Source organism: Ipomoea nil, unplaced genomic scaffold (assembly GCF_001879475.1).
Source record: "Ipomoea nil cultivar Tokyo-kokei standard unplaced genomic scaffold, Asagao_1.1 scaffold3147, whole genome shotgun sequence".
Lineage (NCBI taxonomy): Eukaryota > Viridiplantae > Streptophyta > Magnoliopsida > Solanales > Convolvulaceae > Ipomoea > Ipomoea nil.
Window position 1 is genome coordinate 184687 of NW_017619575.1, and position 27035 is coordinate 211721.

The 27035-nt window shown below is 36.1% G+C and overlaps 4 protein-coding genes across 9 annotated transcripts; all 4 read right to left on the minus strand.

Annotated features, from left to right (window-relative positions):
- Positions 1–398: 398 nt before the first annotated feature.
- LOC109167108 lies at positions 399–2833 on the minus strand. Its single transcript, XM_019316033.1, has 2 exons — positions 1802–2833; positions 399–1177 (listed from the first exon to the last, which is right to left on the minus strand). Exons 1-2 carry the CDS (start codon positions 2616–2618, stop codon positions 828–830), a joined length of 1167 nt encoding a protein of 388 aa, XP_019171578.1. The 5' UTR covers positions 2619–2833; the 3' UTR covers positions 399–827.
- A 1048-nt stretch (positions 2834–3881) lies between these two features.
- On the minus strand, positions 3882–8175 carry LOC109167103 (outer envelope protein 64, mitochondrial-like). Of its 2 annotated transcripts, XM_019316028.1 has the most exons (14): positions 7694–8175; positions 7447–7599; positions 7029–7153; positions 6676–6801; positions 6288–6470; positions 5988–6132; positions 5668–5836; positions 5411–5545; positions 5110–5310; positions 4852–4979; positions 4721–4772; positions 4369–4438; positions 4128–4242; positions 3882–4096 (listed from the first exon to the last, which is right to left on the minus strand). In XM_019316028.1, the coding sequence occupies exons 1-13, from the start codon at positions 7933–7935 to the stop codon at positions 4157–4159; spliced, it is 1815 nt and encodes a 604-aa protein (XP_019171573.1). In that variant the 5' UTR covers positions 7936–8175; the 3' UTR covers positions 3882–4096; positions 4128–4156. The 2 variants fall into 2 exon arrangements, with proteins under 2 accessions (XP_019171573.1, XP_019171572.1); XM_019316027.1 differs by having other exon boundaries at positions 3882–4242.
- Positions 8176–8676: 501 nt separating this feature from the next.
- On the minus strand, positions 8677–11505 carry LOC109167111 (probable protein phosphatase 2C 9). Of its 3 annotated transcripts, none has more exons than XM_019316039.1 (6): positions 11223–11505; positions 11063–11134; positions 9909–10151; positions 9541–9817; positions 9232–9386; positions 8677–9147 (listed from the first exon to the last, which is right to left on the minus strand). In XM_019316039.1, the coding sequence occupies exons 2-6, from the start codon at positions 11099–11101 to the stop codon at positions 9007–9009; spliced, it is 855 nt and encodes a 284-aa protein (XP_019171584.1). In that variant the 5' UTR covers positions 11102–11134; positions 11223–11505; the 3' UTR covers positions 8677–9006. The 3 variants fall into 3 exon arrangements, with proteins under 3 accessions (XP_019171584.1, XP_019171582.1, XP_019171583.1); XM_019316037.1 differs by having other exon boundaries at positions 11063–11147; positions 11223–11504; XM_019316038.1 differs by having other exon boundaries at positions 11063–11152; positions 11223–11504.
- A 3026-nt stretch (positions 11506–14531) lies between these two features.
- LOC109167100 (calmodulin-binding transcription activator 2-like) lies at positions 14532–22608 on the minus strand. Of its 3 annotated transcripts, none has more exons than XM_019316015.1 (14): positions 22327–22608; positions 20902–21021; positions 20602–20717; positions 19649–19737; positions 19369–19411; positions 19095–19260; positions 18824–18928; positions 18652–18714; positions 18499–18557; positions 17601–18134; positions 16712–17385; positions 15786–16356; positions 15127–15453; positions 14532–14887 (listed from the first exon to the last, which is right to left on the minus strand). In XM_019316015.1, exons 1-14 carry the CDS (start codon positions 22364–22366, stop codon positions 14771–14773), a joined length of 3024 nt encoding a protein of 1007 aa, XP_019171560.1. In that variant the 5' UTR covers positions 22367–22608; the 3' UTR covers positions 14532–14770. The 3 variants fall into 3 exon arrangements, with proteins under 3 accessions (XP_019171560.1, XP_019171561.1, XP_019171562.1); XM_019316016.1 differs by having other exon boundaries at positions 18652–18711; positions 22327–22366; XM_019316017.1 differs by lacking the exon at positions 22327–22608 and having other exon boundaries at positions 20906–20998.
- Positions 22609–27035: the final 4427 nt, after the last annotated feature.

The following is a 27035-nucleotide window of genomic DNA, read 5'->3' on the forward strand; positions in this document are numbered from 1 at the left end:
TTTGAACTAATAATCCAACATGACAGATGATGAGCAATAAGTTTAGCAGTGCAACTTTAAAGAACATTTTATGCAATTTGATAAATATTCATTTGTCATAACAGTTAAATCCATCAACTCAAAGATTGAAATGAACTGACACTGAATCTGGTTCTGCACTAATTTCCTGGCTCTACCTTGAGATTCTCAGTTTGTCATATCATTTAAAAAAAAAAAAAAAAAACAGTTCTTCCATTAAGACTGCACAATATGAATGGATCAAACCCAAGAACTTTTCTCGGACTATATATGCCTTACTGCTTTTCTTTGGAATCATCATAACCATAAAACAGCTTGTATTAGTGGCACAGTACATACACACTTTCATGATTTTGATATCATTAAACTAGTCTTGGAAAGAAACTGAAACTATAGCTGAGAAGTAATATATATATATGAATGAGAATATCCTGTAATTTTACATGATTTTGCAAGTAATTGACAGGCACTACAACAATAGAACACCTGACTAAATGTTTCGTGAAAACTATAGAGCAAGACTGAATTGACATATGGTTGATTGCTAAAGTCCCTGTGCTACCTAATCGGTGAAGAACAGGTCCAAACTAGTAGAAATGAAGCTCGGGTAGTACTAGTCTTCCACGAGGTTGTTCACTATGGAATCTCGATCATTTTATGCCTATTTGGGCGTAATGGAGCTTTGGTATTCACAGGAGCTTCAACTCTCATCTTCAAAGATTTAAGACTCCATAGGAACTCAGGCAGTAAAATGGAGTTAACTAAAGCATCAATTTGAACCAAGAATGTATAGTACCAGTACCGGTGTTTCAGTTGAGGAGCAAGAGGGAGGTGCGAGAAGCAGTGCACCAACGAGTGTAAATATCATGGAGGTTTGGCCAGTCGGATGACGGGCAATAAGTGAAGTGCTGGAGCCAAAGGGACAGCACTTTTTCTTGCTCTTCTTCATCCAACGTGTTTATTATCAGCTCCAACGTTCTCTCTAGCTCCGCTCTCTTGTTGATGCTCAAAACCGGAGTGTCTGTGCCATTGCTTGCGCGGCACAGCAGTGGCAGCCATGACACCAGCATATTCATGTTTGTTTGTCTTAGTTCATCATATTTCATGCTTTCTTCATCTGCCTCTTTCCACAACTGTCTTGCTTGATCCAATAAGAATGCTACAATATAAACAAGAAGAGATGCATATTATTTGGAAATACTTAGGCAAAAAAGTAGAGAGAGTACTCTAGTTAAAATAAATAAATAACATTAAGTTTCTAATATATTAGGTGGTCTGCACCGATAATACTAGATACAATCATCATTTATATACATATATATATAGAGAGAATCACCTCACCTCTAAAAACTTGAGACTGTAATTACAATTGTGCATCTTGTAATGTCTGATTGTGTATTTGTGGATAATTAATTGTGCATTTTGAAACATTTCCCCAAATTTACTCAATTATTTTTCAAATGCAAATGTCACTGCTTTTTTAAGAAAATAAAAAATAAAAAATTCAGCAATGGATTATTTTAAATAGACGGATGAGATTAGTTCTCACCAACAGTAATTCTTATTTGATCCCAATCTTTTTATATATATATATATATATATATATATATATATAGATGGAGTTGGGTCATTATGATATATATAAATTTCTATCAAATATTAAACATACTCCCAAAAATATAAATCCCATTAATTTTTTCTTTTACAAAGTTTTTTATGAGAATTTCTTTTAAAAAAATAAATCTACCCAGAGAATATTCCACAACTGAACGCGGGAAGTTACCTGAGACTTTGACCAACGCGCCTTGAAGCCGCGGCTCAGCCGAAAGAGAAAGCCGAGCCAAATGTTGAGCAGAAGACCACCTACGAAGAGCATCCTCCGAACAGCCGCAAGCAGTCATTTTCTGAACCAGCCACAGTAGCTCCGCCGCCAGCTTCTCAGCCGAGACCTCCGATCGGCTTAGCTCATCCCTCGCGCTCAGGCGCCGCCGCACGAGATCCCCGTAAAACTTAGCCGCTCTTACAACGCGGCGAAGCCCCCGGTAGTAATCGTCGATGACGCTGCCGCCGCCGTCTGGAGTCCCAGTTACGACGTGACTCCCGCCGTGGTCGATCACGGCGGATTCAAGCTGCTTGAGCGTCCGGCAAAACGCCGCCGCCAACACCGTGCGATTAACTTCCTGTAGCGCTTTGTTCCCATCTAGAAGATTGTCGTCTATCAGCCTCTCGGCCAACGATCTCACCACTTCATACTTCCGGGAACTCACCGGAATATCAGTCACAATCGACAAAACTTGCGTCAGAGCTCTAGCAATACCAGGCTCGCCTCCTCCCCCGTCGGCAACAGGGCAAAGAGCTTCCCCTCTTTTGGAGTTGAAACAGAATTTGTAACTTTGAAACGGTGAAGCGTTGAAAGAGGGGAAAAGGGAGGGCAAAAGGCGGAGGAAGAAGAGAAAAGCGGAGACGAGGAAGCAACGAATAAATTGGAGATGCTTACACTTGTCTACAAATACTATCAAGGGCTTGTCGGCGTAGAAAAACAGGGAGGTTAATAGGGTTTTCAGAACGGAAAAAGCCATGGCGGTCGGTGAGTTCTCCATCGTCAATCACCGGGCCTGAAAGATGGGATTTTGATTTGATTTTATGCTTTGCTGTGATGGAAACTGTAGATTTTCAGCAATTATGGTGAACGGCACAAAAAGACAATATAGAAACGGTTGCCTAACTTGGCCGATACCAGGAAGGAAAGGGCCGCCGCAATGGCGGCGGGTTTCTTGCTGGGCATTTATTTGCACGGAGGACACATTTGGGATTTTTTTTTTCTTTCCATTCAATGCTGAAATAAAATAAAAAGAATTAATTTCACTTTTGGTCCCACGACTTTTGATGTTCTATCACTTTTGGTGCACAACTTTAAATTTTTTTAATTTTGGTGCCTAACTTTGTTTATTTTATCAGTTTTGGTCCTTTTGGCGAATTTGACAGCGAAATGTTGCTGGATTTTATATTGTTAGGGGTAAAATCATCATCCCAAGGCAACATCTTCAATATCTAAACAAAATCATCCTGTAAAATCATATCTATATGTGTTTGATGATGAGAATAATGTGGAAGACGGGCAGAAACCAGACAGATCTATGGGATTTATAGTTTCGACCATTGGCAAACTCTTTTTTTCCTCTTAATATGGTTTTTCTTTTGTTTAAATATTGAAGATCTTTCCATGGGATGGCGATTTTGCCCCTAAAATATAAAATCCAGAAATATTTTACCGTCAATTTGGCTGGAAAGACCAAAACTGATAAAAATAACAAAGTTAGGCACCAAAATTAAAAAAATTTAAAGTTGTGCACCAAAAGTGATAGAACATCAAAAGTCGTGGGACCAAAAGTGAAATTAATTCAAATAAAAATACTCTTATTTTTGCTTTTTCTTTTGAAAATAATTAGATAAATTGATTTTTTAGTACTACAGTTACAAGGACTATTTACAACTATGTTATGTTATGTTCTCAGTAAATTTGGCCATAATCAATAATGCCTCCACTGGAGCTCGAATTTACAATTTACAACCTTCTAAGTGAAAGTCTAACCCGGATACCATTAGACCATATAGTCTTGGTAATCACATAATATGCTTAATTATATCAAATAATATTTTATTAGTATCCAGTATAATTCAAATAACATTCAGAAATGCTGGGCACAATCTTCTAGAAGAGTGCGGTATAATCCTTTTCAAAGTTCATCCTACTCTCCCGAGACTCAACACTAAACTGTACACTACTACTTCTGTACATGGGCATTAGTATAATTTCTCATGCATTATACTAATGCCTAGGGGCAGATAGCACTTTAACAGGCTTAACAAACCAAAGCCAAAATCTCATTAATTGCCTCATCACACCAGACAACAGTCTACATGGCTTGTGATTCAACACAAAAAAAAACAGGGTTCATGGATTCATCGTCATATTACAACAATTATATACACAGCTGAACCTCAAACATGAGGGTAAATCTGTCATCAGCGATATCCACCTGTTATTCGAGTCTGTTTTTACCCGAAAAGGTTCACATATGGAGCAGGAAGTGCTCGTCGGTTTTCATAGTCTCTCTTGTGTCGGTGCTATATAGTATCAAATACTAATCAGCTTCTTCAGTCTCTTTTCAGCCAGCTTTGCAATCTTGTTCTGTGGTTCCAGAACATGGGCATGCCTGAAATCTGAAAATATTGAATAGACATGAATTCATTTGCCGGGAAAGGGCGTCCATTAAATTGTAATATGCCCAAAAGGAAATGAGAAAACAGATGCCTTTTACATCTTGCAAGGAAACGCGTTGTACTCACCTTGAAGAGCTTCTTTCTTCAAAAGAAGGGACTCCCTAGCCGTCCCTCGTCTCAGATATGCCTTCACATTCTACACCCAAAAACAAAAGGTTTCAAACATTTTAAGAAAACATCAACAAGATCAACATCTAGGTAGGAACTCAGACTAAGAAGAGGTCTGTTTCGAAACATTGTGAACATATAACATTAATGTGCAGTCCAATTATCAGCTTAAGCTTTTAGTTGAGATGGAGCACATGCTTCAATTTGGTATCAGAGCCAGACCAAAGGTCATGAGAGTCGGGACTAGAGGCAAAACACAAGTTCCTTTCTCGGAAATCACAATATAAAATAGAAAAGAATTTCCTTTTACCTTTATATCGAGAGAAATAGCTTTGGTGCAGTCCTCTTCTGCTTGTTGGAAGCTGCAGAAATATTAAATACTTGGCAAAACACCATTTTACCCCAAAAAGAAAGCAACGAAGTAAAAAAGGTACATCATACCATCCCAATTCCAAGTAAGCAGCTGCCCGGTTGCTATAGTAAGTTGCATTCATATCATTTAATTTTATTGCCTCGGAGTAGTAGCTTACAGCCTTATTCCACAGCCTTCCCTTATATGCAGCATTTCCCTGCAACAATGATAATGATGATTCACAAACATAATCCAACGCCCCAATTCGTTCTCAATCCTCCAAGGGGGAAGACAAGTGACAAAACTTATCAAGAAAACATTTTTCTTCGGAGTTAGAAAAGTGCAACCTTTTCTTTCAACAGTTCAGATGCATCCATGCTAACAACCGTTTCTGGTAAAGCGGATACATTTGAAGCCATTCTTACTTCTTCTTCAAGCGATGGATACATATCTCGTATAGTATGAAGCAAAAAGTTATCACTTCCATGTGATGCAATGAAAGACACGGAGACTGGATAATTATCATGTTCTCCAAATGGAATGGCAGCCTGAAATTCAAACAGATAACCTAATGTCCATTACTATGACATGCATACTTATTAGAGAGAGCAGCAAGAACCGAATCTGAGATTTATAGAATTCAAGTACCTGACAGCAGCCCGAAATACTGGCAATGCTTAATATAGCAAACGCTCTGTCACGAGCTTCCATGGATAAACCTTTCTTTGAAGGTAGTTTAGATGGAGGATCTGTAATTGTGGGAATCACTAATATCCCGTCATCCTTTAGAATAGAATAATTTAATTAGATATAACCTTAAAATAAGCATACAGCATATGCAGTAGGCATTAGTTTTTTGAACCCGCTAACATACTTAATGCAAATGAGTAGCAGTAAAGTTTTACCTTCAAGAGATTCTTGAAAGCAGTTCGGGTTTCTGTCCTGACTTTATAAAGGAGCTTAATATTTTCAGGGGTTAAGGTGGCAGCTGCAGCAATACAGCCCGAGACATCAGGATCTAACCTGAGTTTAACTTCGTTCATCCATTCTTCATAATTTGTCCTGAACTCATAGCTGAAAAGACATTTACAACACTTCACGAATGTTGATCACAATTTTTGAGAAGATTAAAAAATAATTTAGTTTTAGTATAACAGCTTTCTGTATTGTCTCTTCCTACCGTCACTCAATCAGATAACCGAATAAAAATCATGTAAGCATGTACCTCAGCAGAAGAACCATCACAGAGGAGAGAGCTCTAAAAGTAGACATCCCATGATGGTGATTTATAGATTCTTCACAAAAAACTTTCAAGCTGGGGACATTTGAAGCAATGTACTTTCCAAGATTCATATCTTTTGGGGCCTGGCCTGCACAATCAATTTAGAAATAATGTCACTCACACAAGCATAATAGGACTCGGAAGAATAGTAGCATGTGCCCTAAAGTAATAGAAAGCCTTCCTGAAGAATCTGGGGGGAAAGAAAATGAAATTGATAACACAACTAAACAAAGTGCAACTTACAACCGGATATTTTTTCTGTGACTTTTCTTACTACATGGACAATCTTCTGCTTAGGAACCTTAGACAGTTGGAAAAGATCATCAGCTATAATGAAGCGTCTCATCCTTTTAGGTACAGTGGGGGCTAACTGAAGTAAAATACGTCCAATTTTACACAAAACAGAAGGATCGCGGGCAAACCAACCTGTAAAAAATAGAATTTCATATTTTTTCTAATTGACAACATATGAACAAAAGTTTCGACTTCAAAATATGAGAAATTGGGACAAAGATCAGTAAGTCACCAAAATGGCAAAATTTGACAGGAAAAAAAAAAAAAAAAAAAAAAATTCTTTTAGCACATTTTAAATGCATAAGTGCATAACAAAACTGCTTTCCACATGACATACCTATGGTATCTAAACTTTGGGAAACTGGCAGAACGCCAGTAGTTGACACAATTCCGTGAGATGGCCTAAATCCAAGGACACCACAAAATGATGCTGGAACTCGAATGCACCCAGTGGTATCAGTAGCTGCAAAATACGTGTTCTGTTAAGCATTCAATATCTTCCCATCAAAATATCAAACAAAACAGCGTACCCCCACTGCTCCACAAAATTTCCGGTACATTTCACTAAGATCAGATGAATGGGAAATTTAAACACCCCATCTATTACATATTTGAAGTTCTGGATACCACGTTGTAAAGTATAGTTCACCATGCCTCAGTAACATACGTTTTAAGGCAAGAAATGCATACCAAGAGCAAAGTCAACAAGATTGGATGCAACAGCAACCGCTGAACCACTAGATGAGCCTCCAGGAACATGAAATGGCAATTTGGGGTTAGTTGGTGTTCCATAGTGCACATTTCTTCCAGTGATCCTAAAATTATGGTCCAACAAAAATTGTCACCAATTCCATCTGTTTGCCATGTCAGATTATCTTAAACTCCAGAATAATCCAGGAATGGTGGGAAGACATAATAACAAGAAAAAAGAAAGCCATAAGCAGAACTACAAGTGACCATGATGTTTTTCATGAATCATGCACAACTTTCCATCAAGTTCTATTTTTGCACTGAAATGTGAAAGCTTTACACAGGCACATTTAATAACAATAAAAGAATTAGTATTCTACTCCAAATGTAGGCATAGAAGATTAGAAGTAAAAGCTACCCCAAACCAAGTTCATCCATAATCGTCTTGCCAATGCAAGTAGCTCCACTCTTCAGTAGAGCGTAGACTACCGCCGCCGTCTCTGCAGCCGCTTCATGTGTCCGTTTCCACTCTGGGCTCCCAAGCCCCGTTACGTACCCCTTCACATCAATACTAGAAAAAGAAACAATAAAAAGTTAAAGAAAAGTTCAGAGAGAAATCGGTCCACATTTCACATAGGGGGAGGATTAATGGATTATAGACTGACTTGTCTTTGATGGCAAACGTGAGGCCGGCGAGGAGGAGCGGAGCAGCGGGAGGAGGGGGTTGAGGAAAAGGAAGCAACTCGAAACGCTCGATGAAGGCCCCAAAATCTTCCTTAATCGCGTCACTGGCACTCAGCCGGCGGCGGCGGTGGACCTCGGCTAGAATCACGATCCCGGCGACTCCAACGCCTATCACCACCCAAAGCTTGGGATTCGAGGCGCTGAGCTTCGACAGCTTTGTCATGGCCGGAAATGTCCGCCGGTTGGTGGGCTAAATTTAGGGTTTTTGAAGGGTTTAAGAGAGTTTTCTAAAACTCAGAAAGGGGATTGCAATTTGCAACCTCGCAACAGTGTAAACCATCAAAGGATGCGCGCGCGTTGTCTAGACTCGATAAACTTCCTCCTTTCTCCCCACACCGAATCACAATGAAAAGTTGGCAAAAACCAAAAGATCATACCTTTCATTCCGCGGCAAACATTACAGGTTTTATCGGTCTCTGTCCTTTATGATGTTTTCTGACGCAACACGTGTTGTCGTAAGGCGCAGCAAAACGACAGAAAAAAATTGGAATAATCGTCAAATTTGTATCCAACCACACAAGAAAATGCAATTCTTTTAATTACCTTGGGCCAAAAAAAATTATAGTAACTCACCTACATTTTAGATAAGAGAATTAGTGTCCCATACCCATAAGACCATACATAATAATAGAAAGATATATAATAACTCAACAACATTTTAGATGGAGAATCAGTGTTGAGTGCTCGTAAAACCCTATATAATGATAGAAATAAATCATGATAACTTAAATAGTCAGTTCCCTTTTAGGTAGGAGAATTCGTGTCTTACTTTTACAACGGCAGACTATTAAACTAGTTTCAATATCTTACCTATAATATAAGAAATATAATCTCTCGAGTTGCAAAAGGGTATGGGAGCGATTTTATAGCTTAGCAAGATAAACATGCAACTTCGAGTAGGAGATTACGAGTTGAACCTTTTAAATGTAGTAAAAAAAAAGTCTCTAAAATGAGCTTTTGATCATATAAAGAAACATTAAACCTCTGCATCAATGGCAGAAATAATGTCTGTATTATTGCATTTTACTGGACAGCATGAGGAGCTTCTCCATGTAAGTTTCCAACATGATATGAAGCTATGCCCCCAAGATTTCCAGGAAGATTACAGAAAATCATTAAATAATCTACAGAATGAAGGAAAGGGGCACCAATAATCTCTGCATAATGAACTTCTGCAGAATTCTTTTCATGTCCACAAAATCAGGTCCCCTCCTGTTCTATATATATACTGCTTTTACTCTTTAAACCGGACAACGATGCAAGAAATATCGTCTTTACTTTCTCTGTTTAACGCCTCCATGGCCAATTTCTTGGCTGCTTTCTGTGGATTCTTGGCCTTCTTAGCAATATCCACTGCTTCTTGATTAGACATCACCTGCATGAAGATCAAACAGTCAAAAGTGCAGAAAGAAATCGGAGAGGGGGGGGCCGGGGCTGTGTTGAGAGAGGGAAAACGCACCTTCCATAGGCCGTCGCTTGCAATGATGAGAAGATCAACGTCACCATCAATGTCAGCAGTAGTAACATCGGGATCAGATCGCAGGAATTTCTTCAGATTTTTGTCTCCAAAAGCGCGAGAAACAGCTAGCTGACCATTCACTCTTGGAACATCTCCTAAGATAACATGAAATGTATTGTTAAGAGTCCAGTTTATAAGGGCATGAGTTAGACTAGCTAATTGATTGGATTCAGTCTTAGCTGTCCCACGTGGCCCAATCTTAGATTATAACATGGTATCAGAGCATAAGTTCAGATTATGTAACAGCACCTGGAATGTTTGTGACAAAACCGCCCCGATCTTCAATGCTCTCGTGCTCAGCATTGGGGTCGTGATCAACTGACATCTGCACCGCTACCCCTTTCCTCGAAAGGACAGCTCGTGAGTCCCCAACGTTAGCCACCCACAGCTTCTGACCATTTACAAGAATCGCGGTGACAGCGGTGGATCCCCCGGTGCCTATATCAGGGTTGTGTGAGAGAATCGCCTGGTCTGTTTTCTCGTAAGCTTTTAAGATCGACCTGTGAGGATCAGTCCAGAAGTCCTCCTGTATTGCTAATGGTATGTTAACAATAACAAGATTTATATGTTTACCAGTAAAGTAAAGCCCGGTTTCATGGATGCTTTATCGAACTAACCTCCTTGAGAATATTGGGAAATAAATGGTTCTGTAAATATGCAGCCACACTCTCCCCCAGATGCCCATCATAAACTGCAAAGAGGCCAAGTTCATTCCTTTCAATCTGAACAAACTTGGCAACATGATAATCCTCCATGGGATGATTCGCTTTCCCCTTGACTAGGGAGAACCCGTATTTGGTGGCCTCGTGCTGCTGGCTTCCCCCCTTGCCAATGTCCCACGACGACTCTCCTCTTGCAAGCTAAAATGGCAAATAACACATCAGCTCTGAGCAATGTTGAAAAAATCGCTAGGCGCCCTCTAGGCGCCTGGGGACCGCCTAGGGCGCCTAGGCCGCCAAGGAGGCCGAGCGCCTAGCGCCTAGGCGCGATTTTTGCAACACTGGCTCTGAGACTAAAGCAAATGCATTCTGCAGAGTTCCCACACACACAAAGAACTAAAAAGACGATTCTTTTGAAATCCTCAACATAATGAAGAGAATCCAATGGAAGATGTACAATAGAGCCACAAAAGACTGGTCTTTTAACAACATTAGATAACATAGAATTCAAAAGGAGATCCATAATTTCTGGTATGTTAAGAGCAAAAACGACGAAAGGTCTGGGAAATGTATGTGTGAATTTATCTGCATATATAAACTCTGCTAGTTCTATCAGAAGATCTCAATGCAAGGATAAAAACGGTCACATTTATCAAGACGTAGTACCACATAAACAAGAAACAAATAATCATGCTCTAAAACCTTCCCAGATAATCCAGTAAGAACACTCATGGAATTCTAAACAACACTGTTTCATAAGCTGAAAGCCTCTAATATCAAAACTATACATTCCACCTAAAACAACATATTGGATCATCAGCCTTATGGTAACAACAACAACAACAAAAATATAAGGCAACTTCAGCCAAGTTGGTCAGGCTGTTGACGACTCCTAGATGGAGTGGCCTCTTGGCCTTTTTGGTTCGAGCCGGTTAGCTACGGACAACTAGTCTGGTTTATCGGGTAGGGTCACAAGGCGAGTTTATCCGCACACTCTCGGATAGTGGCTACGGGTTTCCCGTTATTAAAAAAAACAACAACAATAACAAAAATAAGTATATGAATACATAAATCTAAATGAACCAGAAAAACAGACAGTTATGAAATCTCACCTGAGAACAGACAGAACTGAAACAGAACAAACTATCCATATAATTCAGCCTCTTCCCCTACTATCTTTCACCCTGGAATTCAAACCTAAAAAATTAAAATAGTCTTCAGATACACAGACAAGATCATTTTTTAAAAAAAGAATAAAGAAACAGGAAATACCAGTCACTGATACACCAGCCCTTTGAACTTTCAGTAAAAGACAAGGAAGAAAAAAAAAAACAGGATTTTGGTATGATTAAGAAAGATTATGGGTTTGGGTTTTGGATTATGAGTATGCCGGCAAGGAGATTTGGGTGATTAACAGACAAGATTTTGGCTTAGGCCTGATCCATCTGTAGTTGACTTTGTTGATTTTTAGTATTTCTATGCATTAACTCGATGGATTAAATGACGTAATTAAGAGTGGTGGACCAATCATTCCGGATTTCAATGGCAGAAGAATGTCTTTTCTTCTTCTTGGTCAAGTCCCGAAACTTTGTTCAGACAGTTTACTGGATATCACTGTGAGTGTTAGTTGGGCAGGTCACAGGTGGATTCCATCAGTAAAACAATTTTTTTATTTTTTTTAAAATATACTATTGGATAGATAAATAATAATAATAATAATAATAATAATAATAATAATAATAATAATCTTTTTTTTTTTTCTATAAGAAGCCCAATTTAAGGATTTCTTTTATCCAGTTTTTTTTTTTGGTGGGTGGGGGGTGGGGGTGGGGTTGCGGTTTACCTAAAGTTTTTTTGTCATAGAGCCTATGAGAATCTTAAGGTCATTTTCTTGTTGTTTTTGTTTCAAAGTTTCAACCTCAAATTTAAAGATTTATCATTGCTTCTCTTTTGAAAATTAATGGATAAAATAAATCGTGAGATATTTCTTAAATAATTCCTTTTCTTATTGGGTATTTTGTCTTTATTGTTGCTTGTTCTTAAGCAATTTTTATCATAAGAATCAAGTTTATTTTTATTCTACATATAAGTCCAATGAATTAATATTGTCAACCATTTTGTTATGTGAGGCCCAAAACCTTAATAATCATTGTTATACCATAGACCATAGTTCATATTGCATTGTGAATTTTGATACAAAAATTTTGTGCATGTCATTATCAGTTTTTGTACATGTAAACAAATAATTTGATAATTGCTAACACATAATATGATAGCTATAGGTACAAAAACTATCAACTACAACTATAGAATGTGTCAACTATAAATACAGAATCTGACTTGGGATAATTTCTGACACATAATATGACATCTACATATACAGAAATTATCAACTGCATATACGTAATGTGTCAACTGTAGATACAAAATCTGAAGGTTATTTTTGGACCAAGATCTACAATGTAAGGCAATTCATGGTATAATTTGCCCTTAATAACCTAGCCTGGCCTAGGGAGAGTCACAACAATTCCAAATGGTCCCAGATGCGTGTCACCTTAGTAGAAGCCAAGCATTATATCGTGCATCAGGGCGCACAATGTATTGTACGTCCTGGTCAAAACGACGTTGTTTTGGTCTTTTTTTTTTTTTTTTAATTTCATTTCTCGTTTCTACCGTTAACTTCAAAAAAAAAAAATTATATTTCGAATATACATAAACTCAACAAAATACACATAATACATAATACATAAACTTTAAACATAATACACATAAACTCTTAACAAAAATACACATAAATTCTTAATATAATATACATAAAATCTAAACATAAAAAACCACGTCGCATTTTATAACGATTGCGAGGCCGCCTCCTCTATTCTCATTAACTAGAACTAAAATACAAATTATTCTCCATAGCATTTTGCATTCCTTAATTATGTAATATTCTTCAATAGTAGTGAGACTATCAAATTATATATTCGCTGCATGGTTGTAAACATTCATAGGCCTTTGCGCCAGTTAGAACCTAACCCTGATGCTTAGGGTACAAAACCCAACAAATATAATTGCACCAAGTGTGAGAGGTTTTTTTTTTTTTTTTTACCACTCACTTAACCCAAACATGACAAGACACCAGTTCTAAGTTTCTAACTCATCTTTGGACACGTGTAAAAGGAGAAATAAAAGAAGAGAAGCTATTGGGGTTTAATTGTTTATTAGAAGATTATTGAGAATGAAAAGATTTCTTTATCAAGAAGTCCACTGCTCCGCGATTGTAGCTTAATGTAAATGAAATGAAACACCTAAATCTTTTTTCTGATTAACTTCTTCTTGCCCTTATAAATCATTTTCTCTACTAACACAATTTTGCACTTTTCTCTACTATCATCATTCATCATGCACCCAACTACTCTCCACACACTCCTCTTCTCCTTGTTCTTTGCACTTTGCGCGGCGGTGGCTTTCGCCGATCAGTCTCCAGCGCAGCAAAAAACCACAGCATGGTGGTGTATAATTATGAGGTGTCCAGTTGTTCCTTTGCTTCCATTGTTTCCTGACTTTCCTCCCTGGAACTTAAGTCCCCAACCTCCATGGTTCCAACCGCCTCTTCCGCAATTCGGCGAGCCAGCTACATTCCCGGTCGGGTACCTACAACCTCCGCCACCACCGTCGCACCATCATCATCACCGGCATCACCATTCACCATCAGATTCACACCGGCATCACCATTCACCATCAGTTTCACGCCGGCACCACCATTCCAGGAACCACCGGCATCCACCGCTGAGCTCCGCAACCAGGAACCACCGGCATACACCGCTGAGCTCCGCAACCAGGAACCACCGGCATCCACGGCTGAGCTCCGCCACCAAGAATCACCAGCATCCACGGCTGCGCTCCACAACCAGGAACCACGGGCATCCACGGCTGCGCTCCGCAACCAGGAACCACGGGCATCCACGGCTGCGTTCCGCACCCAGGAACCACCAGCATCCACCGTCAATACCACCGCTACCCTCCGCAACCAGGAACCACCGCCACCGGCATCCACCACTGCGCTCCGCAACCAGGAACCACAAACATACTAGCAACCAGTACCGCCTTCGCCAACCCCATAGCCATCCACCTCCAACGGAAACCATTACTGTAAAGCCGATACTGCCACCGTCACCATCGGCAGCAGTTGAAGACAGCCCACTAAAGCCATCGCTGCCGATACTGCCACCGTCACCATCGGCAGCAGTTGAAGACAGCCCACTAAAGCCATCGCTGCCGGCATCACCACCTCCAGGGAATAGCGAGCCTCCAATACCGCCGCCCGTCTCTACAAACCAAACAAGTGACTGCTCGATGGCACTGGTAAAGGGAGACGACGTATGCGTAGAAGACCTGAAACAGTCTGCTTCTGGGAATCAAATCCTCATAAAAAGAGACTGTTGCAAGATCATTTTACAACTTTCAGATGAATGCTTTCACAAAGCTTTCAAAAAGTTCAGTGACCCTAACTTCCGCAATAAAGCGAGGGCCTTTTGCGCTCCATAACCCACAATCAAAGATACCCCCCGAGTAGTCTCCCCCGTAAAATGTAAAGATGAGTCAATAATGTAAAGATTACATATTCTAAGCGTTCCTAATACAACAGAGCATTTTATCTATTAGAATTAAAAACCGGTCCTAAAAAGCACAAGCACATTCCATCTAAGCTGTGCATACTATATATACACAAGAAATTAATCACTACTAGATTATTCAGTTATGAACAACGACAATTAATCATTCTTAAAAGGGTCGAAATCAAAGCTAGCTAAGGCTCCTAGAGATCATTCAAACGCTATAGACATGAAGGTATCATCATCCAGCAGTGTCTCTATATCGAGTAGGTCCTCATCTTGGTAACTTGTATCTTCTGAACTCCCAACTACTCCGGTGGAAGCATCCTGTGTATAAAAAGAGGAACAAATGATTAAACCACTCCTAAAATAATATACTTTGCTTTTGCAGTAGCAACATGAAATTACGTGTAGTGTACTTATTGCCTCTCATCAATTAAATCAGGCTGAACAGATAACCAGTAAATAACTACTTTCTATTTAATTTAGACAAACAGATTTTCCAGACTTCAGATTTACTTTATGCAAATAAATAATTCACCTTTTAAGAAATTAATTGAAATTACCTTTGTTTTGCTGACCCCTTCAGTAGCAGTAAGCATCCTGCGATACTGTTCACGTGCCTCAGGATATTGAGCCATGGATTTCACCCGAGAAAGGGCCTTTTGCATTCTTTCTTCAGTCTGTTTCCTTCCCTCCTTCAGAAAATCATAATCATCTTCCGCTGATGCTGGCGTGTCTTCCATGACGATGGGTTTTGCAACCGCATCAGATTTGAACCCTCTCAAACCACTTCCTTTACGTCTCCATCGCAATATTACCTTCTCCAGAATTCCCACAGACCATATTATTGGCTTATATTTTTTCCTTGCTTGATGTCCCCTCACATGAGCCTAAAAAGTAGAGATTTCAGTATTGACAATCACATACTGAGCATATCAATTGCCAAAAATTGCATACCAAAAATAGAGAAAGGGGTAATTACCCTGTGGAATTTTTAAAAGTTTAAGATCAAGCAGTGGAGGCAAAAAGTATTTTAAAAGATGGGATTGTGTTCGAATCCAACATTCAACAACTACACATACCAAATAGAAATGCAAGCATAGTACCTAATGCTTTTAAGCCTTCATTAATAACCTTTTCACCAATGGTTGAAGGTGAAGAAAAATAAAAATTTATAATAGATTTTCAAATTAATATAGAATGAGCGGAAAAGAAAATGCACCTGAATTCTAACAACTCTTTGTCGAATTAAGAGGAACTCTTTTCTCTTCTTCCAACCACGAAACTTTTTCTGGATTTGTGTTGCAGCAGTGTGAGCAATTCGATCATTTTGCCCCAGCCTTGATGTTTTAGAAGCAACCATTGAAAGAGCTTGCTCATCGCTTAATAATTCACCATTATGTTCAATCAACTTCTTCCTCTGAAAGGACTGAACCCTGAAAATTTGATGTATGCGAGCAGCAGCCTGAGTAGCATTACGTACAGCAGCAAGTGAATCCTTCAGTGACACATCTGGCACATTATCAGTTGTTGGAACTGCCACACGCTCTGTAACGGTTTGTATCTCTTTTGTTTTTGAAGTGTCCAAAGCATTGTTTTCCTTGGCATCACTCACATCAAGTCTTGCAAGATGTGTGGTCAGGGAGGACTCAGCTAGAAAACCAGAAATTCCCTTGTTTCCATAGGCAGATGCCAAATCTGCAGGAGTTCTACCCAACGGAAATTCAGCAGAAGGATCCGTTAATGCTCCAGGAGATGCACCTAGAGAAACAAGAGTAGCAACAGTCTCCTCCCTGTAAACAAGACAGACAAGGTTTTATAAATGAGGTCTGAAATGGATAAAGCACCCAAAAGATCATTACAAATCCAGTAACATCTATGGAGTAAATGCTCCGTGTGTTTTAGAATAAGATTACATAAATACTACAGGCCTTTATCCAGTTCGCATGGCTCACAAGTCACATGAAATGTTTGGAGAAAGATTGAATCAACCTTCTTATCTTTGTTTTGAAAGAGACTGTTTCCAAGGTATGAAACCATGACAAGATGATCAATGGAAAAAATAAAAAAATACAAAAAATAGCTACACCATGTCCAAAACTAAAGTATAAAGCACAAGAAGTCTGCAAAAGGTTTCATTGGATTTACCTGCCATAGAATGCAGCCCAATGAAGTGGAGTCCATCCATTCACATCACGAAAATCTATACTAACTCCTGATATTAAGATTGGTTTGAATGCCCAATTATATCCGAGCGCAGCAGCCAAATGGATTAGACCTTGACCTTCTTCATCTACAAAAGCTGGCCCTTTTCCATCTTCATTGATTTTGTGGAGAAGCCATGTGTAGAACCTTTCTTTCAGCTGTTTCCCAAAGAGTGGCAATTCCCTATTTTTGGGCTCATAGAGGTCCATAAAATCAGTCATACAAAGATTTTGCTCCTCCATCAATTCAATGACTTTATTCACTATAGTTTGCTTCTCCATAATATCCTCTGAACTGCAATGACTAACAGTAGCTCCCAGATGCAATAGCCTTTCAAAGCGCTCATGAAGAAGCCCCTCCATTGTATGACTATCACCAGCATTAGTGTCTTTACTAGGTCCAGCTCGGTATTCAAATTCTCTTACTTCACTACAAGCCAACCTGTTCGAACAAGTTATGTAAAACGGGACTGTCTCAGCCCTGTGTGGGGGACTATAACAACAAAGTAGCCCAGTCGGCAAAACTTCAATTGGGACCTCCACTTCTCCAAACATGCATGACCACTTGCATTTTGCCACTTCTTTTTCAGTTTTAAGAAATTTTCCTTTAATTAGCACCTGATTCAACATATTACATAACAATTAACAAAGAAAATTAGCAATGAGAAATCAGCAGATTCTAGTATTCTTCAACTTCAGACTTTGTTGAGAAAAATTAATAACCGTAATCAGCCTATAAAAATTACTTCCATTAAAAACAGACATTAAGGCCATGAAATTTACAAAGTACCTTGGTTTCTTTAAGTACCTTGAAATTTACAGACATTAAGTACCTTGGTTTCTTTATTTGAATATGCCCATATTGGCGAAAACTCTATGATGCTGAAAAGCTGCTCCTGAGAGAGCGAGGGATTCAGTGAATCAGAGCCCAATTGCAGTTGAGAAGGAATGCAGGAATCACTATCCTCACTCTCTATAACATTCCATGAAATGCCATTACTTGAATGCATTTGCAGCTCCTCAACATCTCCAAGTTCTTTATCTACCCATCGGGAGAAGCTGTCAACTTTATTCAAGCCTTCTTTTAAACCAGAACCATCCAAAAGCGGATGCTTCTTTACAGAATACTCTTCATTCCCAACTTTCTGCACATTACTATCAAAATTAGGATTGTATTGATGATTCATCTCTATTGGTAGCTCTGCTGTTTCATTGGGATACATGTCCAATGGTCCTGTAGTGTTAAGGAAATATTCTTGAAGAGACTTTTGATTAGAGAACCTTCCCAAATCATAATTTGAATCTGATATGAAACCCTGATGGACAGTCTGCCCATGAAACTGCAATGCAGGGTCTTCAGAATAATGCTGAAGAAAGGATAAATAGTGTGAAATTCAAAAATCAAATCAGCAAGCTTATAATAGAATGGATAATTACTGTATGTACGTACACACACACACACACAAGAATGGATAATTAGTGTATGTCTACACACAGAGAGAGAAATACGAAAGCTTTCATATAAAATGGCTAGCAACAGAAATAACAACTACAATTCTACTTCCACCATGTACACAAGGGAAGAAGGGAAATGATAAATGTTAATATGCAACAGAAAAGGACACCTAATGGATTTTAATGTTTAAACCACTCCACAGCTACCATCCCAGATTATGAAGGAATGTTCCTAGCATTATAAGAATGTAGTTGAGGAACATCAAAGTTCAGTACCTGCCAATTTGTCTGGACTGAAGAAGAATTTGTTGGGTCCTGTTTGTAAGCAATATCACCTGCAAGAAACTGGCTTAACTCCTATTCCATTGTTCATGTGTATATTCTCACTATTATATTGGAAGTTCACTGCAGAAGATGAAATGTTAGTACCTTTTGTACAATTCTCCAGAAACTTTTCCCAAGATGCCAAATCAAGTATTTGTTGAGAACCTGCTGCAGGAATAAACCAAGCATCCTTAGTACAGCAAATAAAGTATTCAAGATTGTAGACATATTAAAAAGGCATTACACAATAACATGATATAGAAGACAGTGTTAGTACCAGAATATTGAAGTGGAACTGTATCCACATTTTCAACCGAATAACTGCCAGCCGTAGCTATCTCAGGGAATGACTGCAACCCAGAAGTCCCTGGGTGACTATATTCTGGATTAAGTTTTAATCAGTATCAACAAAAACCAGTACAAAGAGGTTGGAATAACAACAAACTTCACCAATATCAATGCCAAGCATGAGCTTTAATTAAATTCACCAAAGTAATGGATACCTACTGGAATTAATAGACAAAACAGAATATAACATAAACATATACCAGATTCAACATCTTCATACGCTGATGTAAGAGTGCTAGTTGGACTAGGCGAATCAGCTGAAGTGGAAGTCAGTTTTGTGCAATTCCCAGCGGAACTGACAGACATTGAGCTTTCATCTATGGAACTTGATTCAGTTGGTTCAATACTTCTCATTGCCTTGTTACCCTGAAGGAAAAGAAGATGAAAAATCACACAAATAAAATGAGTCCACAAGGCTATAACTCCCATAAGAGAGACATGCAATCTAAGAATTAAGAAATGATGGAATCTCACCTTGACCTCCAAGTAGTGCACAAAAACTATGTGCATAAGATCCCTGCACCATAAAAAGTTCATAAGGAACACACTTTTGAATTACCTTTCAATAATGAACACCAAGGATCCTATGCTAAAGAAACCAGAATTTCCGTTCACAGTTTGAATGAGACAATACAGGGCTAGTCCAGTTCAAATCATTCACAACTTAATCATCTACTCAATTTGATTATTAAATAGTAGAGAGAAGAAGTTCAAAAGAAATGAGACTAGACACGTCTATTGGGCTCATACTCACGGTTCAAGCATCCAATAACTACGCCGTTGAAAATTTTCATTATCTTCACCATGTGCATAATAGCAGTGTAGCATATCAACACTTCCAACCTGCATAGATACAATGATATCATTTATCACAAAGCCTGTAAAAGAACTTTCTAGATGCTACTTCAACAAAAAAGGCTATGATGAGATGAGAAGAGGAATTCAAAACTGTATTCATCAGATACTTCTTTCGATGTGTTCCTGCCAACGGCTAGATGAAGAACCTCGTCAGCCATGGAGGAGACAAGGAGAGACAGGATCGACGCATCCTGCTTGACCCATGACCGGAACTCCGGATTTGGAGCAGAAACCGCCGCTGCATCGCCGGAGACGGAACCGGACGACGTGCCGGAGATGGTGGCCGGCGGGCACGGTGTCTCACCGGTGACGAACCCAAGGAGCTCCTGACCACGTAAAAAGGGCACCAACTGCGTACGCCAGAATAAGAAATTCCGGGACGTAAGCTTGATCGACACAAAGTGGTGTGCCGACGAGAGGGGGTTGGAGTTGGCGGCCGAGGAAGGGGTGGTGGTGGTTACGGTTCTTTCCGATGAGTTGGTAGACATTTTAGGAGATGGGAGGGAAAAAAGGAGGATCTAACGTAAGGCTAACTGATACCAGATGAGAAGAGGAATTCAAAACTGTATTCATCAGATAGGATTACAATAGTAAAGAGGTAGAGATAACGTAAAGTTCTCCTACATACTAGGCTAGTCTAAGTCAAACAACTAGCACAACATAAACTAATCCTATTACATTATAGAAAATAACATATTAAATAATAACATTATTCACAGATGACACTAAAATTGAAATTCAGAAAAATTTATGTAGTCATTGAGAAAGACTTTCTTCAAATAAGAACAGAATCATTTTTTGAAAGAAAATGACAAAATAAAGCAAAGAATCTCTATTATCAAGTCTTACTTTCAGCTTCTCATGAGCTTCCTTCACAGTCTTTCCATCCTTTTTCTTTCTCCAATTGTGTCCATCCTTCCGAAAGTATCTTAGCACCTTCCGATCAAAAAGAAAAACAGAACCACCTGAACAAGAAGAATACATAAAGAAAAAGCAATTTGTCACAATAAAACAATAAAGTGGAAAGAAAGTGATCACACATGTAGATATTCATATGGATACAAGAATGAAAATCACAAGCCTTAAAATTCAACAGAAAACTATGTATCAGAACAGAAAATCAATGGGAGAGAAATGAACAAGACATACTGACTGGCTTATACAGAGGCTCTGGTGTAATGTGGAACTTTTTGTAGTTCCGCAAAATTTCACAAATTTCAGCAGGTCTCAGCCACCGATGTTGTGCTTCTAATAATATTTGTTTGATATCTGCACATTGAGCATCAGTTTAAAATATTACTGAGCAAAATGAAAGGTTATTTATGTGGTGGAATGTAGCCAAAATGCACCACCAAGCATTGTCAACATATGAACATATTGAGATTGATCATCAATACGACGGTAGTGTTTAATAAGTTCCTAGGCCTGTCTATCTGCATCTATTGTTCCACCCAAGCTCACACACATGTAATATACAAACACAGAGAAGTATACAAAGATGCTATCAAAGACAACCTACCCATGCATAATTTTCACAGGATCACAACTTGAGAAGGTGTAAACACTTCCACTCAATGTTTCATGACTTGCTCTAGTTCAAACCATGCACGGGAAAAACAGTACAACCAGAAAGCGGAGATAAAAATTACTCCATACATGCCTTTGTTTATTGCAAAACTAACCCAAACAGTATCATATGTCCAATGACTAGTGCTTTATGCTGGATACCATTTCATATCTATAAATCATTAATAATGTCCGGTTACAAGTGTTACTTAAAATCTTAAATTGATCTAACATTCTTATTCTAAATATTAACCTTTCTCATCAGACAGAGATGTATTAATTTTCACATTAGTTGCCATTCATGACCACAGCATTTGAAAAAATGCAACTAAAAATTCATTTCACTTTTATGATCTTCAAAACTTAGTAGACAATTGAGTGAATTGACTGAAGAGGACCAAGTGATATACGGCAAATTTGAGGGAGAACTGCCAACACTTCCATTTCTTAAGTGGTTAGAGCAAATACGTTAGTGTTATACTGTATTCAGCTAATTAATCTAGCTAAAATATTCAATTCCTAACAAGTTCATATACCAAACTAGGCTGAAGAAAATTCCAGAAGAATTAAATGCCTCTCAAGCTTTTAATATGTGAGGTTTTGTGAGGTTTTAATAGAACTACTTCCTTTCTTAGTCCAGAATCTGTCAAAGATTTCTGAACTTCACAGCGCTATACTTTGTGACCAATAGCCATTTGACAAGTATATATTTATTTTTTACTAATAAAGCAGGATTACGCCGAAATAGTAGCTCAGTTACCGAAACCCTAATTCCTTTAGGAGAAAATCAAGGGACATTGAAGGAGCAATAAAGCTAAACAAAAACACTCTGGATAAAACGGAAGTCCAAAGACACACAACTCTGTTTGTTATTTATAGCGATTATCAAATTCACTTCGCGGCAGCTTTAGTGAGAGAAATCATCTAAGAACAAAATCAAATAATTTCTTCATACACTAAAATTCCATAGCTCGAGGAAGATAGGGAGTAACGATAGCTACACTTTACCTAATCGGAAGCCGAGAGGATCCGATCCACTTTCCGCCATGGACGATCTTGATCCGGAGACCAGCGCAAGTCTTTCGGGTCGGGCAATCTAAGGAAATGGAGTATTGCACTGTATCAAGACGCGTATTGGCAGAGATAGAGAGAGAGAGAGAGAGAGAGAGAGAGAGAGGACAAGAACAAGAATCGGTTTCGAGAATGATATGATGTGTGAATGCGATGGAATTTGAGTTGAATAGCTTTTCGTCGTCTGAGCTTTTCCTGAATGTTGAGCAGAGATACGGAGTAGTAAGTAGACTCGTTACTTGTAGTCGCAAAGTGGTAGGAGTTGTGCTTACGAATCGCTTTCTGACACCTGGACTTAAGAAATAGCGTTGAAAATAAGTAAATAACTGCTCTATTTACTTATATAGCCCTCATATTTACACGGTAATTCTTCATTTTTTTTAAAACCATTTACACTTTTAATCCTTAACTTATAAAGTAATAACAAATTCAGTTAGCGACTAACAAATAATATATTTCAATTATGTCACTCTAACACTGATTTAATAAAATATTTAAAGTCCCAACAAAAAAAAAATACAACCATTCAAGCATAATTTCATATATAAAGGAATGAGGTGAGCAAATAGTTTTTCTTGTTACTATAAAAGTAAAGGGTTTATATTTTATGAGACCGTCTCATTTCGTGCAACGAATCAGATCTAATAAAAATGGGTCATAATAGAATTATAGATATAATCAATATGGTAATCCTTATATATAATATTTTATATCATAAAGGTAATATTTTATAACAAAATTGTAATAAACAATTCAAAGGAAATAAAGCAATAACATAACAGAATTGCATATATCATCAATACTTTAATCTTTATACATAATAATTTATGCCATAAATGTAATCTATATATATATAAAAGTAAAATCCTCCTAGCCAAGTTTTCCCCCCAAAACTTAGAGGCATTTTTGTAATATCAAATATCTAGACAAATATGGCATTTCAATAATATTAAAGATTTTACCTTTCTTGAGATCTCTTACCATTTTATAATTTCAATATTAAACCCTTTTGATCTCATCCATTGTGTATAAATACACCTTATTTGACCATACACAACCCCAACTAAGGTTAATTATTTCATTGATTTTTGCTAATCATCCTGTGATCTTCCACAGTTGAGGTTGATACGTGATTTGCACGGGTGATGTTTTCATTCTTAGTTTCTTTTATTTTTTCTTCTTTTTGGGTTTTGTTCTGTTTTTATTTTTTTGTATTTTCTGATTTTTAAACAACAAAAGTGGTTCGTAAAAAAAAATGTTGATATATTCTTTTTTTTTTTTGTCTATTTTTGTGGAGAAGATACGGATCTAGAAAGATTGATCGGGAAGCAATAGACTTCTAATCATCCTGTAATCTTCCACAGTTGAGGTTGATACGTGATTTGCATTGGTGAGGTTTTCATCATCTTAGTTTCTTTTATTTTTTCTTCTTTTTGGGTTTTGTTTTGTTTTTATTTTTTTTGTATTTTATGGTTTTTAAACAACAAAAGTGGTTCATAAGAAAAAATATTGATATATATATTTTTTGTTTGTCTATTTTTGTGGAGAAGATACGGATCTAGAAAGATTGATCGGGAAGCAATAGAGTTCCTTGCTCATCAAGATGATAAAGTTTTGTGATCGAGGGACGAATTATGTGTATATGTAAATAGATATAGACTTACAGAGGGAAGCATACTAAGAATACAATAAAAACCAAAATGAAATTAAAAGCATTTTTTAGTTGTCAATATATCAAAGCGTTGGACTTTGTTTCGATTCAATTTCTCCGTCTTTAAAGTGTACATTTTTTGTAATAAGAGAGTAGTTTGTCTCTCCCTTCAAGACGTTTTTCTTGCCATTAAAATTTTTTTTTAGGAAAAAAAATGATTAAGTACTGTGGCTTTTTTTAATAGAGTATTATTTTGATTTTATTCTTCATCTGACATTCCCCCCAATGTAAAATCACTTTACTAATGTAAAATAATGTTATTGACTTACCATGTTTGCTTCGATATGCTAAGCCATTTAAAATTTAATACGGAGTAAAATTTATAATTCTAATACTTCCGTAATAATATTGAATAAATATTAATCATATGTTTAGATTTAATAATATATTATACTAAAAGAATTATATATTAATTTAATATAATGATGGTTAATACGGGTAAACCATATACAAGCAATATTGTACCTTAAGAATATTATACCTTAATTATAAAAGTTCTACCTAATAATTTTAGTATTAAATGTCATACAATAATTACCATAAACAATGTTTAATAATTGTAAACAATGTTTAATAATTGCCAAATTCTATTATGCAATAAAAATTACTATTATAAAATCTTTTGTAATGTGGACACATTATTTTTAATTATTTAGATTTAATAATATTATATCTTTTGTATAAAAATTCAAATAATACTTTTAGTACTATTGAAAATTGATTGACTAACAATTATTTTAATTATTAAGGCAATTAATAGATATTTTGATTTAAAAAGTTTTCAAATATATGAATTATACATAGTAGCATGGAATCAATTAGTAAGATAATTATATTAGGTAATCTAATAAATAATTTACTTTTTAAATTATATACCCTCTTTAATAAATTATACTTACCTTAATAATTAATTATTAATATTATTACCTAATAATTATATATTGTTACCTTTTTGGTGTAATTATTATGGTAATTTATATACATATATATTTTTATACTTAATGTATAATATTATTGACATGAAATAAATTATACTTACCTTAATATATAATTAATTTTTAATATAATTACCTTATTTTTATTAAAGGTGATTATTTTGATAATTTTTCTTTCATTATTTTGTGTGATTATTATGGTAATGTATTTAAATTTTGGAAGAGATTATTACAAATATTATAATTAATATAAGTAATATAATTAATGAAATTATTATGGTAATTGCCACAATATTTGGTAATTATAATTAATATATTTAAAGAAATTGAGAAATATAAGATTTCTTCCCTAGAAATATTTGTAACAATTTCATTAAATTACAATTAATAAAATATGAAATATAATTAAAGAAATGAAATTATTAAATTAACAAAACATGAATATTTATAATCATACATACACTTATGCACTATAATAATCATGCAAAATTTAAATGCAACTTTTTAAATTTTTAAATGTAATTTTTTAATTATAAATCTATCAATATAAATGATAGTTAATAAAATTATATTATAGAACTTTTCTATATACATATTAATAAATATTATGTGTATATACAATGAATTATACAATCATATAAGGAAATGCGTCGAATTAGAGTTTAAATTTATTCATACAAAATTTAGAATTTACATTTTTTTTTTATAAAACTAATCAAATGTTAATGTTAATAATAATAAGAAGAATTTTAAAATCAGAATTATAAATTAAGTATTAGGGTAATAATTAATCTATATATATATATATATATATATATATATATATATATATATATATATTATATATTATATTATTATTATTATTATTATTATTATTATTATTATTATTATTATATAAAAACAAAATCATCCCTTTTCAAAAAAAAAAAAAAAAAAAACAACAAAATCATCCTATTTCATTTTCCCGCCCAAACTTTTGTAGTAAAGCTTATTTGGTAAGTAAATGTCAAATGGAAATTAAATAAAATCTATTAATTGGTAATATTGCATAATTGGTAACATTATGTATGGTATTATATTCTATAATATAATTGATAATATTATTGTTCAAGTATAATAAAAATCCTATGTAATAATGTAATAATAATAAAATAAAATTAAAATAAAAATAATAACAATAACAATAACATAACAATAATAATAATAATAACAACAACAACAAATGTAATAATCCAAACAAAACTATATACAAAATAAATTTAAAATTAAAAAAAAAAAATAGGAAGAAGACAATGGTGGCTCCCCTTTGTAAATGATGTGGGATCATTTTGATTCCACATTGAAAATGTTTGGAAAGATGGGCTCTTAAACTCCTCTATATAAGAGGGGCATTTACAAACATATAATTGCTTGCCCATCAATATGGGCAAGTATTGAGAAGTCCAAAGACTTCTTCTTTTTTTTTTTTAATAATTTTAGTACTATACTACTATTAACCTGACAAATTATGTTGTGGATATGTGTCCACCTTGCAATGTATACACATTTCAAAAATTGTTCATAATTATTAATATATAATTCAAAAATTATGAGCATATAGTTCTATAATTATGAACATAGTGTTGTGAACATAATTATGAACATATAGTTATGTAATTATGAATATAGAGATTCAATAATTGTGAATATGAAGTTAAAAATTATGCATATATATCTTTATAATTATGAACATATAGTTCAGTAACTATGAACATAGAGTTCTGTAATTATAAATATAGAGTTAAATACGTACTTATGAATATGAAGTTCAAAAATTATGAATATATAGCTTTATAATAATGAACATATAGTTTAGTAATTATAAACATAGAACTGTGTCCACCTTGCGGTTCCACAACATAACTATTCGATTGACCCTGTAACATGTAAACTTTCTCAACTTATTGAAGCCCTACGTATCAAAAGGCTCTTATTTAAGAAACCTTATCTTAATGGCTTCT

Excerpts from the sequence above, each read along its gene's own strand:
- LOC109167108 (XM_019316033.1), bottom strand. The coding sequence starts at position 2,618 with ATGGAGAACTCACCGACCGCCATGGCTTTTTCCGTTCTGAAAACCCTA. Across the intron at positions 1,178-1,801 it reads CGCGTTGGTCAAAGTCTCAG|CATTCTTATTGGATCAAGCA; the intron begins GTAACTTCCCGC and ends TTTATATTGTAG.
- LOC109167103 (XM_019316028.1), bottom strand. The coding sequence starts at position 7,935 with ATGACAAAGCTGTCGAAGCTCAGCGCCTCGAATCCCAAGCTTTGGGTG. Across the intron at positions 6,802-7,028 it reads TCTTGTTGACTTTGCTCTTG|CTACTGATACCACTGGGTGC; the intron begins GTATGCATTTCT and ends CGTATTTTGCAG. Across the intron at positions 6,133-6,287 it reads CACAGAAAAAATATCCGGTT|GCCAGGCCCCAAAAGATATG; the intron begins GTAAGTTGCACT and ends TTGATTGTGCAG.
- LOC109167111 (XM_019316039.1), bottom strand. The coding sequence starts at position 11,101 with ATGGATAGTTTGTTCTGTTTCAGTTCTGTCTGTTCTCAG. Across the intron at positions 9,387-9,540 it reads TTTTGTCACAAACATTCCAG|GAGATGTTCCAAGAGTGAAT; the intron begins GTGCTGTTACAT and ends ATGTTATCTTAG. Across the intron at positions 9,148-9,231 it reads CAAGCGACGGCCTATGGAAG|GTGATGTCTAATCAAGAAGC; the intron begins GTGCGTTTTCCC and ends ATCTTCATGCAG.
- LOC109167100 (XM_019316015.1), bottom strand. The coding sequence starts at position 22,366 with ATGGCGGAAAGTGGATCGGATCCTCTCGGCTTCCGATTAG. Across the intron at positions 16,357-16,711 it reads TGGGCTGCATTCTATGGCAG|GGAGGAGACTGTTGCTACTC; the intron begins GTAAATCCAATG and ends TCTTGTTTACAG. Across the intron at positions 15,454-15,785 it reads AAAGAGTTGTTAGAATTCAG|GCTCATGTGAGGGGACATCA; the intron begins GTGCATTTTCTT and ends TCTACTTTTTAG.